Raw genomic sequence first — 18,880 nt, 5'->3', positions numbered from 1 at the left:
TCTGTGACAGTGCTTCACGGACTTACTTTGCACACACTCACATGCTCAAGATAAACATATGCACCCCTTCACACCGCCTTCACCAGACATCTTAGAAGGATTGTATTACAACTATATCATATCAGTGACAGCCAAACATTATTAGTATTTAAAAAGTTTGGACCAAAACTGTTTTATACCAGTGACCTCAAGGATGAATATTATCATCTTTCTTCTAGCCCAGGATGAATTCCTTACCACAGAGGACTTAATGAGCTAATTACCTCTATTAGAAAGATTGGAGTAGAACCAGCTCTTACCAGTAAACTCCCAAGGATTATTAATGTCCTTTGATTTGTTTTTCTCTGTATCATTGTAATGTTTTTCCTCATGTACTGTCCTTTGAGTGCCTTCTTGCCAAAAAGCACTGTATAGATAAACTTGACTTGACTTAACAGGCATGTCTTTGGACTTAGGGGTCAGGTTTATTTCAAACAGTGAAACTAAATTTCCTTTATTTTGAAAATGAACACAAGGGATATGAGACAGATAGAAGACAAAGCATGCTGCATTTTTCAGTTCTTCATTCAGGTTCTTCTAAATGTAGGTAAGAAGTTACCCTGCAGAGAAACTCCTGGTGTTTTCTCCACCTGATAGAAAGGCGTTTCATTACATTTTATTATCTTGTTTCAAGCTTGAAGCGGACACAGACCCACAAGCAGATCAAAGATCAGATGTCGACACTGAATTAAACCTTTAGACCTTATGCAATAAATGCGCAGATCCATGCCTCCTGCTCAGAGCTGAAAGGCTATCTCCAAAGCAACCTCACTAATGGCTTTCATTCCTGTGTCTGTGGTGTCTTCCAAGGTTCAGAAATAGGATTTTAGATCATTTTAAAAACAACATGAATTATATAAAGTGATCCTCTGTGTTTTCAGCACCATTTTCTGGCTTTGGGTCGTGTTGTTTCTCTGTGACTGGGCCAGGGATGCACAGATTCACAGAACTGTACTAGACCCAAAAGTAGCAGGTGAGTTAAACAACAAAACCTAAATCCTCCTTCATTTATTTTTTATGATAAGTAATACTAAGAACTAAGGCAGGACAACTGTAGCATAAAAGGTTAGGAATCCAAACACAAATTTGTCAATTGCAATAATCACTTTATTAATAATTATTAAAACATGTTTGAATGGTCTGTGCATGTGTTGAGGTTCAGAGAGCAGCGACCTTGGTTCAGTTGCCATGGAAACCTCACTCTCTCACCTGCGCAACTATTGGATCTCCAACCTGCAGATGGCGCGAAGCTTCACGCTACATTTGGGTACATAGTTATGGATTAGTTAATTATTGATTGGATAAGTAGCTATTAACTCGTCATGAGGTTCTTGTGACATTTGGTTAACTAGCTAAAGGTCGTTTAAGGTCAGTTAATGTTAGTTTATGAATTTCTGATTGTTTTTTGTTCAAAATCAAATCACTTTAATATTTATCAGTCAGCTTTTAATTAGGTAGTGATAAACTTCTAATGCTTAATTAATGATCTATTAACAGCTAGTTAATGAGTTTAGGATTTAATTTAGCTGGATTGTTAATGATTAGTTAATCATTAATGGTACCCATTAACTAATCATGACATCCTCAAAAGGTTTTGTTAACTAGCAAAAGGTTTTGTAACCATCAGCAAACACTTTAGATCACCTTCTGCTCAATAACTAATGGTTAGTTAATTATTGATGCAAATTAACCATTAGCAATTAGTTAAAGTTAGCTTTTAGTCTGCCTGCAGTTTGGTAGTAATCTGTAGATTATGTCAACCTCACATAATTAACAGTCAATCTGAGATTATGAGATTAATGATTAATCTCATAATCTCAAAGATCTCAGTAACATTTGAACAAAGTAAACAAATAATAATAATTAGCTAACGTTCTATGTGCAGCTAGCTCCTATTTACCCACTTCCTACTTTTGTGCATTTATAGTTGAAAAATATTGTCAAATACTTTTAAGATTTAATCAAATATAGTAAAACTGTAAAAATGCTCCCATCTGTCTGAACAATTTTATTATCGTGAATCGAACAGTCGACTCTTTTATCTTGAACCTTTCCAATGTTTCAAAGACGTTCTTAGAAACAATAAAAAAATTGTACAGTACAAAATCAAATAAGAACCAAACATCTGTGTTTAATCAATAAAAAGGTCTCAAACGGGAAGAGAAAGGTCTTAAAAACAAGTTTGAAAACACAAAATACACATTAAAAAATAAAAAACAGAAATTCATGCAGCAACTTTAAAAACAGCCTGAGAAAGTTTAAATGCATACTGATACTTATATGAAAAAATGACCCAAATGAGAAAAAAGTTCTCATTTTTACTTTGAAGATTGTTCAGTTTCAGTTTTACGAAGACATAGATTTTGTTTGTAATATCAAACTTAAACAGTTTGCAGCACCGAGGCTGAATGTTTTTACTGAATATTTCCACGTGGTGAAAACTAAACGCTGCCCAACTAGCTGCCTTCTGCAGAGGTAAAACACAACATGTGTTACAGGAGAAGAGCGGACCTAGAAGAGCAGCATGTGGTCCATCAGTCTCCACAACCGGATCTCTGGAAAACAGCAAGTAACAAGAAACAGACTTACAGTATTTACAACAGGGGGCCCCATCCTGCAGCCTTCACATGCATCCCTCCTCCAACACGCCTGAATCTAACGGCTGAATTCCCTCATCATGGTTCAGTCATTCAGCTCTGCAGCGGCCTGCTAACGAGATGCATCTAAAAGCTGCTGGAGGGACCTAGACCCGGGCACCCCTGGTTTACAATATTTATCAGAAAAGGCTTTTCAGGCTGTAACATCTGGTGTCTGACAGGTTCGGTAGGATTTGAAACAGGCTCAAACCTGATCCTGATCCACACATCCGAGATGTTTCCAGGTGAAAGGAACTCCACGGTCTGCAGTTGGTTTTCATGTCCGCATAAGTCTTTGGATTCAGTTTATTTATGAGCAACATCTCTCTGACAGAACCATCAGAAGACTGATTCTTTATCATTTTTGTAGGAACTTCTGGGACATTTACTCCTGAAGACAGACATCAACCCAACAACCAGTCTGAGGTTACATCTTTTTACATTATTTCTTTTCTACCAAAACCTGGTTTTATCTTGTAAAATTTCTGATATTTTCTAAAGGATGTTGCATAACAAATATTTTAGCACCATTAAAAAAAATAAATTAAAAAATGGGATAAATACTGAATAAAACAATTAAATAACTAAGTGAAAATGAATCATAAATACAGTAAAAAGGCACTTCCACAGCTTTCATCTTGTTTGTCTGTTCTGATCTGATCCAAGATCAGATCAGAACCACCATCTGGTCCATCTTTCATCATAGCTCCCTCTGTTCTTCTTCAGAAGCATCGCTCTCTTTCTGTGAGTGAGTGGCGCTGCAACACCTACACCCTTTGTTGCCCATCCTGCACCACCGTGGTGGCGCTCGTTGTCGTGGTGATGGTGATGTCAAAGCAGGTCTCCATCATGACGCGGGACTTGCAGAGGTTGACGCAGAACTCCAGTTCCGCCGTTGCCTGTGCCAAAGCCTCCAGGTACTCCTGTGACTCCCGGTCCAGGTCCTGGTCTATGTCAACTGTAGGGAGGATGTGGGGGTTGGGTGACAGAGATGGGACGGACAGGTTTTAATCCTAAAAACCCAAAGAAAATATTAAGTATAACTTGTTTCTCACTACGGCTCAAACTCCAAGCCCCAAGAAGACGTACAAATTAATGCAAGTAGAACATCTCTGCATTTCCAGGTCATTACTGAGTTCTCATACAGTCACCAGTGGAAAGTATGTCATGTGTAAATGTGGTGCCTTCTAATGTGAGTTTCTGTTTCAGTTTGTTTAACAGATATGAGCTGCTGAGCAGAACTGAACTCCTGAGAACCCCCAGGAGAAAACTGGAAGATGGAGGAACCAGCAGGGTGTAGATGGGAGACTGCAGCCATGCATGTCTAAAAGCAGAAAGGTTACTATGACACCCCCCCTAATTATTGTTTAACAGTTAGGTCCCCAAACATCACTGTCTGTACCTACCTCTAGGTGTTTAGAGGCAAGGCAAGGGCCCCTGACGCGGCAGGAGAGTCAAGGTCAAATCCACAGTGGGTCAGAGCTAAAACTAGGACAAAGTGGTGGGCCGGCCACAATATGAAATTTCTACAGTTGAGGAAGTTTTTCCTTCTCTTCAGATAATGCGAAACATTTTCTCTGGAAACAAACTTAAGTTTTGCTTTTGCAAAATATAATTACACTGCTGGCCAAATTTAGCCCAAGGTCCTAAGTTTGACACCAACCAGCTGAGATTGAAGTTCAGTCCCAGGTCGACCCTGAGGATTTGTCTGTTGAACATCATGAAACTCCCTTGAAAATGTTCAACAGTCATTCTCACCAGATGCCCAAATTTCCCCCAAACAGCTCTTTTTGGTGCCGAGAAGAAGAGTCCTTTTTCTTCTTCAGCCTGGTCCTGAAGGGCAGACCAGCCACCCTGCAGCAGAGGTCCGTTTCATGACCACTACTGATCATCATATCTGCATCACTGTAGATCCTCTTATTATTGTCCTGCTATGTTCTGCCCCAACTTGTGTACAAGTGACTTGTAGCTCACCTGGAGAATGTTAATGGAGTTTAGACTCATAAACCAGGTTCTTTATGGTTTATTTGCTGAAACATGTTTACATGTTTGATCCCATTAATTAATGGAGAGATACAACAACAAATGTAATTCATTCAGTTAAATCCGAATTAACTGACTGTTTAAATATTAAACTTAATTTCTCCCTGTGCATGCGTGAGTTCTCACCAGGTACTCTGGCTTCCTCCCACAGTCCAAAGACATGACTGTTAGGTTAATTGGTCTTTCTAAATTGCCCTTAGGTGTATGAATGAGTGTGTGTGGTTGTTTGTGTGTTGCCCTGTGATGGACTGGCGACCTGTCCAGGGTGTACCCCGCCTCTCGCCCATTGACTGCTGGAGATAGACACCAGCTCCCCGTGACCCACTATGGAATAAGCGGTAGAAAATGACTGACTGACTGGTTATACCAAGTAATTAGCTGCTGGTGCTTAAAGTGACATGAAGACCTCCTACTGAGACATAATTGTATGAAGAGAATAATTAAACAGCAACTTCCCTTCAAACAAAGTATTTCTTCAGGTGAACACATGTTTGGTGGAAGCAGAATAAAAAAATCTTTGTATCAGGAAACATTGCAGAGGAACAGCCTCCTTTCAGATTGAAACATCTACATGAAAGTGAAGGTTTTCCTGAACTCCGAGGAGCTGCTGTAGTTTTCTGGTTCTGAGGTTCTGAGATGAAAGCAGTTTTCAGACTCTAGAAAATCCCATCCAGAGTGTTTGGATACATGAAGTCCGCTGTCACTCCACAGTTATATTGAGCAAACATTCCTACATCCTAAAGTTCATCATTTGTAACAACTACAAACTCTGGCGTCATGTCCTCCAGGCTCACGTAGCACTGAGCGCTCAGCAATCTGTCTCCTGGTGTCTCTCAAATCCAGAAATTGTCTTTATTTCTGCGTCACTCTGTGACTGCTCTTTCCCCGGCCTGAAAAGCTACCTCGGATGAGCAGAAAGAAGGGCAGAGGGATGATTTCATCGTATCCCTGAATGCTTTCTCTGCTTACCCAGTCGTTAGCATCTCCTAAAGGTCTATTAGAGCTTACAACTCTACAAACTTCCAATCAGAGTCGCTGGGACAAGACTTCTGAGTGTCCTGATCCTGGAAAGGACAGGGAGCGGTGCATCCAGGGGCATCCTGCTGGAGTCATCATTTAAAGGATTCAGCTCACCTCTTGTTTCACAACCAGCAGGATCAAAGCTGACTGGTTTGATTGGGAGGAAATAATATGGCAATGACTCCAGGTCTACCAGCGCAAACTCTTTCATCTTCCTTCTGCAGGGCTTCATGCAAAAAGAATTGGGAGGTTCTCCTCGAGGTGAGCCGAGTTTTCCCGCTGACGGAGGAATGGAGGAAAGATGCAATTTAATCCCTTCTCCCCTCTGGGCCAGTAGCTTCCATCCAGACAAACAAACAAAGCCCTGGCTGTTGTCTCTGGAGCTCCTCAAGCTGTTTGTTCTCGTCCACAAATAGAATCATAATGAAGCAAACGAAGCTGCAGAGGAGCAAGCATCCGAAAACACAGAGAGGATCATCATCACGCTGATGATGATTGTATATTCTGTAATGCAGAATATTGCATTGTATATTGTACATTGTAAATATGTATATTCTGTAATGCAAAAACAGAACAAAAGAGCAAAGTGTACTGGAGGCAAATTCCTTGTTTGTTTGTACGAACTTGGCAATAAAGCTGTTTCTGATTCTGATTCTGATTAGATCTGTGTTTAATTTACGGAAGTCTCTGCATTCCCAAACATCAGAGGTGGAAATGTGACCCAGACTGGAAAATGTTCAGCTTCCTTATAGAACCCAAAAATCCTCGACGAGGTCGGAATATTCTGGCTTTTTATCCATTTCAAATTAAATAATAAGGAAACTAAAGAAAAAAATCTAATAAAACGTGATAAAACTGATGTGAAACTGTGAAAAATACAATAAAGAAAATGAAATATAACATGGACAGCATTAACTGTGTAAAACAGGACATTTATTTCAAGTAAAAACATAAAATTCACAAAAAATAAAAGAAACAAGATAAAAGTGAAGAAAATACATCTTAAATAAACAGAAAATAGATAAAAAAAAAGAAATAAAAAAATAGACTGTGAAACTGAACCAAAATGGAAACAAAATAAATTAAAATGAGGAAAATAAATTATAACCTTTTAAAACAAAATAAATAATTGAACAATATCAAATCAACATGAATTAGGGTTAAAAAAAAAAGAAGTAATCCCTACATTTGCCTTTAAATAAAACAAAAAAGACAATAAAAATAAAATTTGATCAAATAAAACAGTAGATTGAAAAATAACTTAAAGTAAATAAAATATTTAATAAGCAATAAATGACCAAATAAAGGTGAAAATCATTTCACATAAATTAAAATAAAAATATAAAATTACAATAAAAAAAATTACTGAAATGATGAACAATAAAAAGCAGTATTAAGAGGCAGTAACTGAAGATAATAAAATATCAGCAGCATAAACTGGGTTCTACCAGCCCGGTTCTACCAGCTCGCTACTTACATTCTCCGCTCCACTTGCTTGGAGGAAGCATCAGGCGGCCCTTGGCCTCCTCCAGCTCCACCTTCAGCTGCTCATGTTTGCTCCTCAGCTCCTGGATTTGCTGATGTCGCTTCTCCAGCATCCTCAGCCGGGCATTGAAGTAGAGAAGGCCCTTAGGAGCAAACAGACACCCGGTCAGAACCAGAACCCTGCAGAGGCTCTACACTGAGAGGATGGAGGCAGCTGAGTGATGGACCGACAGGAAGAGGGATTACCACGACCGGAACGAGGAGCCCCTAACGTGCTCTGAGACCTCAATCTGTGCCCACAGATGGATTTAATTAGAAGTCAGTGAGAGATAAAAAATTAGCATTAATCTGCAGAGTTAATCTGCAGGACGGAGGCTGAGAGGAGGATTAAGGTCAGCTGAGGAGAGCAGGTGACCCAGAGGTGGATCACATGCAGACTATCAGCAGTCACAGCCGTGGAAATAAGAAAAGCACCTCATTTAAAGCTGAGGGAAGCTGCATGTTTTTCCTATTTGCCTGTGTACACTACTTTTTCTGCGTTTATTGAAACTCTTCATATACTCAACAGAAATAACTATTTTCACTCTGAGATGTTCTACCAACTTGCTGAAGCAGCTGGAGGTGACACAGAGAACCCATGAGAGTAAAGTGGTTCAGACCTTTCCAGCTGTTAGAAGAAAGAAACGTGTAAAACTTGTTTTAGGCAGAAATTGTTAAAAATTACATTGTTTAGAATGTCTTGGAATGGACAAAAAGATAAAACTGAACAATTTGTTTTATTTAAGCATCGAAACTAGAAGAAGCAAAGTGAAAAAAAAATATGAGGGCTGAGGGATGATCCCTGAGGTACACCATGAATCAGTGCAAAAGGTGAAGTTAAGGAAGAAACCATGAGGAAATCCCAACTCTAGGTAAAACAATCCTGCTCCAAACATTTGGAGAGCTGCTAAGACATTCTGGACACCCCATGGTCTTCTGTGGTGGAGCTAACAAGATATAATTTATGATGAAGAGCAGTCTTCTCAGCTTTGACTTTGTTGCATCTGTACAATCTGTATTTAGTGCAGAGCGATAAACATAAGTTTCAATTTAATTCATTCTGATAGGCTTACATCAAAACAATTTTTACTTTTTCTAAATAAATGCTGAATATTTCCATCTGGAAAAGCAGAGGTCAGGATCACAGTACAACAGTTACTGGAGCAGCTGAAGGACCACAGGAACAACATCTGCTGCAGCTGCTGACCGATCTGCTTCCTTCAGGACTGATGTTGAGCCTCAGAGCAGCAGAACGTTTGTGTTCTGCTGCAGCAACAGTTAATAATGTTGATGCTTCAGACCGTGACTCATTAAACCCCGCTCCCAAACCCCCACACACATTTTTATTCAGATACAATAACAGTAAAATGTGTGAGAATCCAAATATTTCTACAGCTGCATCAGTTTGGAACCTTAAATATTATTTTCTAGAAGTGAAGGTATTCCTGTTAAGATTGTTCTGTTCTGTGAAGAAGCATCTCTGCTGTTGTCACCATTAAATGCTTTGATTGTATATATCAGTCATAATATCCCTCCTCCAACACGCCTGAATCTGTTTGTGTTACACCCAGTTTCGATAAAGATAAAAAACCTATTTGGCACAAAACACTGCAGATCTGTATTCTTATATTTTAGATAGGAATACAGTAAAATCCAGAGATAATTACCTAAATGAAGTGATGCAGATAAAATGAGCTTAATCTCTTGTTGTATGATAATGATATTATCTCATGTAATGATATAAGAAATATTATAACAAAAATCTCAGAAAAAAGGGAACGCGAAAATGATTTACAATAAAAAAAGCTAAGGATAATGTTTCAAGATAATAAACTAAACTCAAGATATTAACTAAACCATTATAACAATAAAACTAGCTTAAAATATTATGTCGAGGTGATGACCTGATGAAAATGTGGCCACACGTTATCAGCGGACGTCGAAAGTGTGTTTTTGCAACAAGGAGCTCATGATGGGGCTGTAACTGGTCGTGTTCTGAGGTTTAGGTTGACCAAAGCGCAGACAAGAGCTAGGCAGCAGCACGTTGTAGAAAAGCTTAAACTTTAATTCCAAAAGTTCTTCTCAAAGAAACGAAGCAAAAACACTGCAGAAGGTGAAATCCAAAACTTACAAAGCTGACTCTGCAGGAACATGGTAAACTCAGAATATAGTCGAGGGTTGTGAACGAAAGGAACCAGCGAGGAACTTAGAACACAGACCAACTAACATATAGAGAGACATGAGAGGGTAACAAAGGGCAGATAATGAAAGAAAACAGGGAACAGGTGTGACATGGACGCATGGAGGCAGAGGGAGCAGGTGAACCTAATAAGACTAAGACATGAGGAAGGGGACTAATTAACAAGACAGTGAGCAGACCTTAACGAAACTATAGACCAAGATAAAATAAAACATAAGAATCAAGAATAAATATGAACTAAAGGAAACAGAGAAACTGGAGGTAACACAATTACCTAAGATCTAAGGACTTAGCAAAAAGAAACCATAAAGAAACCCTGACTACAAAGTTAACAAACCTAAACCAACACTGACAGAACAAACTGAGAAAGAAGCCGAGGAAATGAGGACTAGAATAAAAGTAAACAGCAACTAAAGTTAACCTATAAGGAGGGACTGGAGAATAAAGATAAACCAGAGGAACAAAGCTAAGAGGGACAATGAATGTAAAGGGGACTAAAACTGAGTAATTAATAACTAAAAGAGGAAAACTAATGATGAGAGGAGTAACAGAAAATAAACTAATTAATAGGAGAGTGCAAAGGAACCAATACTAAAACATGAACATAAAACGAGAGCAAAGCTAAGGAACCAGAGAACTATAATAATAATAATAAAAATAATAATAAGGAAACCATTCTAAGTACATAAATAGGAAAGCAACATCAAGGGAACTCAGGGCAAGAGGAGAACACACTGGGAGGGAGAAGGAAACCAGAACTGTCAGGAAAACAGAAAGCAATAAACAACATGAATACAAAACCACAACAAAGTCCAAAGTGTCGCACCACGACATCACCGTTCTATTATCAGACAGACTGTCTTCAGGTCCGCTGTAATACAGACCACTACCGGAGATCCTTCCTGCCTGTAGTCAACATCTCTGAAGAAACCTGCAACATTTCATTTCCCTTTGGGATCAATAAAATATTTCAGAATTTCACTGAATTATGACTTCAAATACAGCTTAAGGTTCTGTTATTTAGAAATAAAGAACTATTATGAAGTTCAGAGTTTTGTTATCTTATTGAGATCACTGTTTTCTAGATGATGTCACGTCAATACATTTTTAAGTATTGCATTTAGGATTTTAGGTTATTAGCCGACTCTTATAAACACGTTCATGAAGCTCTAATTCTTTTATGTGAGGGTATTCATCAGGGGATATGGTGCGTTTTGTGCAGTTATGAAGTTTTTAAAGCTGAGTGCCCACTGATGCTAACCATTTCCCTACCGATAATTCCTGCAACTTTTATTGAAGCTGTAATGATGCCTAAAGATGAAGATGTAATGTTTTAGTAAGCTGACGACCTGTCCAGGGTGCGCCTCTCACCCCAATGACCCCTGGAGACAGGCACCAGCCCCTCAATGCCCTGTGACCCTGCATGGATAAGCAGGTATACACAGTGGATGGATGTTTTAGTAAGATTTAACAATAAACTCACCTTTTCTACATCCTGGAACGGCTGCTGAGGAATGAAAGAAAGAGAAAAGGATGAGTATTGCTCAGACGCCTCATACCCTGATCATCTTCCTCTAATTGAAAATAAATCAGAGCCTCTTCCTCTTGTTCTTTCTTAGGCAGCGATCACCCTCTGTTGCTGAGGTCAACGAGCTGTTGGCGCAAGGAGGAGACCGCAGTAAAAAAAAGAACAACCTTCATCCATCACTGCATCCCTCCTGTTTCACTCACATCTGAACCAATTAGCTGCCAGCAACGAACTCGGGCGGGTCACAGATTTGTGCAAAGAAACTTCAGAGCAGGGTCCAACTGGAGGTTACATTAGCATGATGTAATCCCTGAGGTCATGTCTTGTATACATAAAACCGAACTGCTCCTCACCTCGGATCCCGCCTCCACTTCCTTCTTTCTCTGCAGGTGCTCCACGTCATCGATCTCATACACCTTTATCTCAAACGGCTCCTTCAGAGCCCCGCTCAGCGGTGGCAGGTCCACCCACTGACCCCCGACCTTCCTGCCCAGAGTGGAGGTGTCTGGCAGGGGAGCTGGGATCAGCCTCCGCCGCAGGAAACCCCCTGGAAGGAAGGACAGGAAAGAGAAGAAAATAAAGCTGGACAGGTGCATCTCAGAAAATCACAAAATCATAATATTTTTTCCTGTAATTAAATTCAAAATATGAAACTCGAATGCAATATAATTAAAATCCATTTCATGATATTATTTCTGTTAATTTAGATGATTTTGGTTTATATCTAATGAAAACCCCTCATTTAGTTTAGAAACAGACTGATAAAAACAGATTTCTAATACCTAATGATTTCTAATGAATCATGGGGGAAGCCTGGTAGCCTCCAAAAGGAGAGTAAACCAGAAAACCTCCCCTCTAAAGAAGCTGAATGATTACACAGCACGGTATCTGGGCAGATTAATGGAAAGTTGAGTGGAAGGAAAAAAGAGCAAAAGATAAAATCAATTAGAGTCCATTTGAAGAAACCTAGAGCCATGCAGATTTATCTGTTAAAAAGAGAGCATTTGTTTGCCTGAATAATTCATAGGTCAGAGGTACAATAACACCCCTTTATAAATGATTGAAAAAGCAGCTAAAGAACCAAATAAAAACTGACGGATCTACTGAAAGCCTGGAGAACAATGATCCAGACATTTTAACTGCTTTGATAGTTTTGGCCAACAGATGTAAATATAAATGCTGCCACACTTTTAAGAATTCACCATTATGCAAACTTTTGTGTTGGTCTGTCACAAAAAATACCAATGAATGTATGTATGTATGTATGTATGTATGTATGAATGTATGTATGTATGTATGTATGAATGTATGTATGTATGTATGTATGAATGTATGTATGTATGTATGAATGTATGTATGTATGTATGTATGTATGAATGTATGTATGTATGTACGAATGTATGTATGTATGTATGTATGTATGAATGTATGTATGTATGTATGTATGAATGTATGTATGTATGTATGTATGAATGTATGTATGTATGTATGTATGTATGTATGTATGAATGTATGTATGTATGTACGAATGTATGTATGTATGTATGTATGTATGAATGTATGTATGTATGTATGAATGTATGTATGAATGTATGTATGTATGTATGTATGTATGAATGTATGTATGTATGTATGTATGTATGTATGTATGTATGAATGTATGTATGTATGTATGAATGTATGTATGTATGTACAAATGTATGTATGTATGTATGTATGAATGTATGTATGTATGTATGTATGAATGTGTGTATGTATGTATGTATGTATGAATGTATGTATGTATGTATGTATGTATGAATGTATGTATGTATGTATGTATGTATGTATGAATGTATGTATGTATGTATGAATGTATGTATGTATGTATGAATGTATGTATGTATGTATGTATGTATGAATGTATGTATGTATGTACGAATGTATGTATGTATGTATGTATGTATGTATGAATGTATGAATGTATGTATGTATGTATGTATGAATGTATGTATGTATGTATGAATGTATGTATGTATGTATGTATGAATGTATGTATGTATGTATGAATGTATGTATGTATGTATGTATGTATGTATGAATGTATGTATGTATGTATGAATGTATGTATGTATGTATGAATGTATGTATGTATGTATGTATGTATGAATGTATGTATGTATGTATGAATGTATGTATGTATGTATGTATGTATGAATGTATGTATGTATGTACGAATGTATGTATGTATGTACGAATGTATGTATGTATGTACGAATGTATGTATGAATGTATGTATGTATGTATGAATGTATGTATGTATGTATGTATGTATGAATGTATGTATGTATGTACGAATGTATGTATGTATGTACGAATGTATGTATGTATGTATGTATGAATGTATGTATGTATGTACGAATGTATGTATGTATGTATGTATGAATGTATGTATGTATGTATGTATGTATGAATGTGTGTATGTATGTATGTATGTATGAATGAATGAATGTATGTATGTATGTATGTATGTATGAATGTATGTATGTATGTATGAATGTATGTATGTATGTATGTATGTATGAATGTATGTATGTATGTATGAATGTATGTATGTATGTATGTATGAATGTATGTATGTATGTACGAATGTATGTATGTATGAATGTATGAATGTATGAATGTATGTATGTATGTATGTATGAATGTATGTATGTATGTATGAATGTATGTATGTATGTATGTATGTATGTATGAATGTATGTATGTATGTATGAATGTATGTATGTATGTATGTATGTATGTACGAATGTATGTATGTATGTATGTATGTAAGTATGTATGTATGAATGTTTGTATGTATGTATGTATGTATGTATGTATGTATGTATATATGTACGAATGTATGTATGTATGTATGTATGTATGTATGTACGAATGTATGTATGTATGTATGTATGTAAGTATGTATGTATGAATGTTTGTATGTATGTATGTATGTATGTATGTATGTATGTATGTATGTATGTATGTATGTATGTATATATGTACGAATGTATGTATGTATGTATGTATGTATGTATGTACGAATGTATGTATGTATGTATGTATGTATGTATGTATGTATGTATGTATGTATGAATGTATGTATATATGTATGAATGTATGTATGTATGTATGTATGTATGTATGTACGAATGTATGTATGTATGTATGTATGTAAGTATGTATGTATGAATGTTTGTATGTATGTATGTATGTATGTATGTATGTATGTATATATGAATGTATGTATGAATGTATGTATGTATGTATGAATGTTTGTATGTATGTATGTATGTATGTATGTATGTACGAATGTATGTATGTATGTATGTATGTAAGTATGTATGTATGTATGTATGTATGTATGAATGTTTGTATGTATGTATGTATGTATGTATGTATGTATGTATGTATGTATGTATGAATGTATGTATGTATGTATGAATGTTTGTATGTATGTATGTATGTACGAATGTATGTATGTATGTATGTATGTATGTATGTATGTATGTATGTATGTATGTATGTATGAATGTATGAATGTATGTATGAATGTTTGTATGTATGTATGTATGTATGTATGTATGTACGAATGTATGTATGTATGTATGTATGTATGAATGTTTGTATGTATGTACGAATGTATGTATGTATGTATGTATGTATGTATGTATGTATATATGAATGTATGTATGAATGTATGTATGTATGTATGAATGTTTGTATGTATGTATGTATGTATGTATGTATGTACGAATGTATGTATGTATGTATGTATGTGTATACGAATGTATGTATGTATGAATGTATGTATGTATGTATGAATGTTTGTATGTATGTATGTATGTATGTATGTATGTACGAATGTATGTATGTATGAATGTATGTATGTATGTATGAATGTATGTATGTATGTATGTATGTATGTATGTATGTACGAATGTATGTATGTATGTATGTATGTATGTATGAATGTTTGTATGTATGTATGTATGTATGTATGTATGTATGTATGTATGTATGTATGTATGTATGTATGTATGAATGTTTGTATGTATGTATGTATGTATGTATGTATGTATGTATGTATGTATGTATGTATGTATGAATGTATGTATGTATGTATGTATGTATGTATGTATGTCTGTATGTATGTATGTATGTATGTATGTATGTATGTATGTATGTATGTATGTATGTATGTATGTCTGGATGTATGTATGTATGTATGTATGTATGTATGTATGTCTGTATGTATGTATGTATGTATGTATGTATGTATGTATGTATGTATGTATGTATGTATGTATGTATGTATGTATGAATGTATGTATGTATGTATGTATGTATGTATGTATGTCTGTATGTATGTATGTATGTATGTATGTATGTATGTATGTATGTATGTATGTATGTATGAATGTATGTATGTATGTATGTATGTATGTACGAATGTATGTATGTATGTATGTATGTTTAGTCATATTCAATAAATGAGAATTTATGTTCCAAAGAGGCTTGTTTTTCAGAATAAAAGCCCCTTTTAAAAATGACAACATTTAAGCAGGTATTAAATATAGTTTTCTGTGTTAAATTGTTCTGATGTAAAATTCTAATCTTAAATGTCATGTTTTCATTGGCTGGAAGGACAAAATCATCATGATTAACAGGATTAAAATTCTGGAGCCATCAGTCTGTGTGTAATTCATCTATATATTGGGTTCCATTTACTGAATGTACTGAAATAAATGAACTTTTTGATAATATTCTCATTTATGAAATGGGTCTGTATACCGACATTCATTACATTCATCCTTTCTTTCAAGGTTTTGATGTGTAAAGAATCCCTGTTGTGTTTCATTGGATCCTTGTAAATAACATCAGCATTATGAAAATATTATTTTCCAAAGGGTCCTGCGATGGACTGGCGACCTGTCCAGGGTGAACCCTGCCTCTCGCCCATAGACTGCTGGAGATAGGCACCAGCTCCCCCGCGACCTGCTATGGAATAAGCGGTAGAAAATGACTGACTGACTAACTATTTTCCAAAGGTGAATGGATGTCGGAGATAACACAAGAAACATAAAATCCTCATAGTTCATTGGCTGTAATTAGTCTCATCCTCTCAGTCACTGTCGTCCTCCTCGTCTGCAACAATTAGCTGATTTAAAGATGCTGCCGTCACCCTGAAGACCTCAGTTATCATTTTAACAACTTGAAACAGCAGCTGTCGTTCTGCTGCTGTATAAACACGAGTTATTAGTGAATCAAACACAGAGTCTGTTACTAATGATTAACTGCCTGCCTGTGAAAGGCGACTCAGATGGCATCAGACTGAGGCGTTAGTGTGAGGATGGAGAGGAAGGGTTTGTGGGTGATAATTGGACTTGGACGTGTACGCTGGGAATCGTCATGAAACATTCATGATGCAGAAATGAGCCGATTCCCAGGCTGGCGCTAATCATTCATGCTCATCTCACCAACCTGCAGCCTTCTGCATGAATCACAATCATCTGCAGGAAGGTGAGAATGGCTGCAACCTTCGACACAGATAACAGGCGTGGATCTGTGGAGGAAGTCTTGCACAGAGAGGAATCCACACGCTCAAACATCAGGGATGGATTTGACAGATGCTCCTGCAGCAATCATACCTGTGCTGCTCAATGTGCTCAGCAGCCATCACAATGCGAAACTGAACAGCCACTTTCATCCCCATCATCACCCTCTGATAGACGTAGAAAGCCATAAATATGTTAATTTCTCCATATTTCTTCAGAAGGAGATTACTTTTATGGCTCTCTTGCTTTCTGAGCCAACAAATGGAGTTTCTGAAAGTGGATTCTGACTGACTGACCATCAAACCTCATTTCAATAATAACTGGTTCATATAGAAACATGAAATAGCTCCATGAAGGTTCTCTTTGACATCTTTCCTATTATAGCATAAAAAAATCCAACTTCAGATTAAGAAAAACTAAAAAATGCAGCTCAAGGTTCAAACATACTAAAGCATCTGTGAGATGTTGATATCTACTGATTTTCTTCAACTTGCAGACATTTTAGAGAGTTTTCCATCTGAATCATTCATATTTCTAGATTGTTGGATGGGTGTGAGGACTTGTTATCACTCATGTAAAAACCTTGGGTTGCAAGGCACCTGCACTATGCCTTCCTCCCTGTGTGTGTGAGATCATTGTTATCTCTGTGTGAACCAGCCTCCTTTCCGTCTCACACACACACACCCTGTCTGAACTGTCTGTTGAACTGTGTATATAAATAAAGAGATAGGGTGTCAAAACTTTGTAGTTTCACTGCAAAGTGGGCTACCCTTGTCACAAGTAACTATGACTGTATCGTTCTTACCTCTGAGTTGACTAAATAATACCTAACATTTATTGGTCCTTCGAAGCCGGATTAATCCAATAACCTTATTTCTCTTTGCTTTAACAGTGACTCTGGGATCCGTGGGGGAAGCCTGACGTCGAGCGAAGCACCGCTGCACAGCCTCCATTAGCCGGAGTGGCTGAAAGTCCCGGTGTGTGTGAATTCACACCTGGCCAGTGGGTTATTGCCTTCCTCTGCGCGGGGTGACTCTCCAGGGTCCAAAGAGTCACCAAGAAGTCAACTCCGAGGTGAGACAGTTTTAAAATACAGTTCATAGGAAAAGTACTTAACAGTCGTTGGTAGTGCGTCGCCGGTAAGGACGCTGCATTCGAATGGTTTTATTCCACCGTGAAAGGGATAGTGACAAATTTGGTACAATTCCGCCGTGAAGGGGATTAAAGAAAACGACTGAGGATTATTCCCCTGAGAGGGAATAGAGTAAAGCGCTATATAAATAAAAGAAGAAAAGTACTTAAAAGTCGTTGGTAGTGCGTCGCCGGTAAGGACGCTGCATTGGGATGGTTTTATTCCACCGTGAAAGGAATAGTGACAAATTAAGGTAGGGCCCCGCCAAGAAGGGGGCCAAATAAAACGACTAAGGGTTATTCCCCTGCGAGGGAATAGCATAAGCGCTATAAAAGTAAAAAGAACGGAGTAAATTGAGCTCATAAAATAACACCAAGTTAACTTAGAAAAAATTACAAGGTACCTGAAACTAACTGTGTGACTGTGTTGTGTGTGTATGGAGGACTAAGCATTTTAATAGAATCAGCAGGATTCTGCTAGTCCTGTGTTTTCTTTTGCCCAGATTAAAACTACGTACTGGTGACTTTGGAGATTCAGGTCGGATTTCATTCCAGAAAATTAACACCGCTGCGAATTAGTCGCAGTAGAAGGCCGTGTTAATGTCCTCTCCTTAAAGTCTCATGCCAGTGACCTTTTATCTGGGACATTTATACTATAATTAAACTAACATAAAACATAATGGGGAAGAAACAAAGTAAACTAATTGACTTAGAAGGGGAGGTAAAGTTTATGGAGAACTATGTAAAAGGAGCAGGTATGATCTGTCATAGATGGAATAAAAAATAAAAAACATGGGTTTTTGGGCAAATTAGATACAAAGGATGTCTTAAAATTACAAGGGGATCTAAAATTAGCAATAATGAAAACTAAAAAGAGAAAAATAACAAAGAACAATGGGGAAAGAACAGAGAAAAAGCTCTGATTTAACAGAAATATGTACACGATGGCATAAAAATACGGATTTTCAGGTAACTTAATTATCACTGAAATCCTAAAACTACACGGGGATCTTAAACTGGAGATTATGCATTCAAAAGATTCAAGAGACAATAAAAAACCTTGCCAGGTTATAATTTCAAAGGGGACTTTTCAGTCCCTGAGTGCACACAGTTGATAAACAGATTAAAACAAAAAGATGAATTAAAAAAACAACAATAAGAGCAGCTTTTAACTGAC

At 37.0% G+C, this 18,880-nt stretch overlaps 1 protein-coding gene across 5 annotated transcripts in view; it reads right to left on the bottom strand.

Annotated features, from left to right (window-relative positions):
• Positions 1-2,150: 2,150 nt before the first annotated feature.
• The window catches only part of kif26aa (kinesin family member 26Aa), a 73,920-nt gene continuing 57,190 nt past the window's right edge, over positions 2,151-18,880 (bottom strand). For 3 of the 5 annotated variants that reach the window (XM_047388626.1, XM_047388630.1, XM_047388631.1), the window contains 4 exons: positions 11,344-11,537; positions 10,946-10,969; positions 7,216-7,366; positions 2,151-3,633 (listed from right to left, as the gene is read on the bottom strand). In XM_047388626.1, coding sequence (XP_047244582.1) covers positions 3,443-3,633; positions 7,216-7,366; positions 10,946-10,969; positions 11,344-11,537 — 560 coding nt within the window. In that variant the 3' untranslated portion in view covers positions 2,151-3,442. The other 2 variants (XM_047388627.1, XM_047388628.1) reach the window with 2 other exon arrangements.

This window comes from Girardinichthys multiradiatus, chromosome 15 (genome assembly GCF_021462225.1).
Source record: "Girardinichthys multiradiatus isolate DD_20200921_A chromosome 15, DD_fGirMul_XY1, whole genome shotgun sequence".
Classification (NCBI taxonomy): Eukaryota; Metazoa; Chordata; class Actinopteri; order Cyprinodontiformes; family Goodeidae; genus Girardinichthys; species Girardinichthys multiradiatus.
This window is presented reverse-complemented; position numbering and strand designations above follow the sequence as displayed.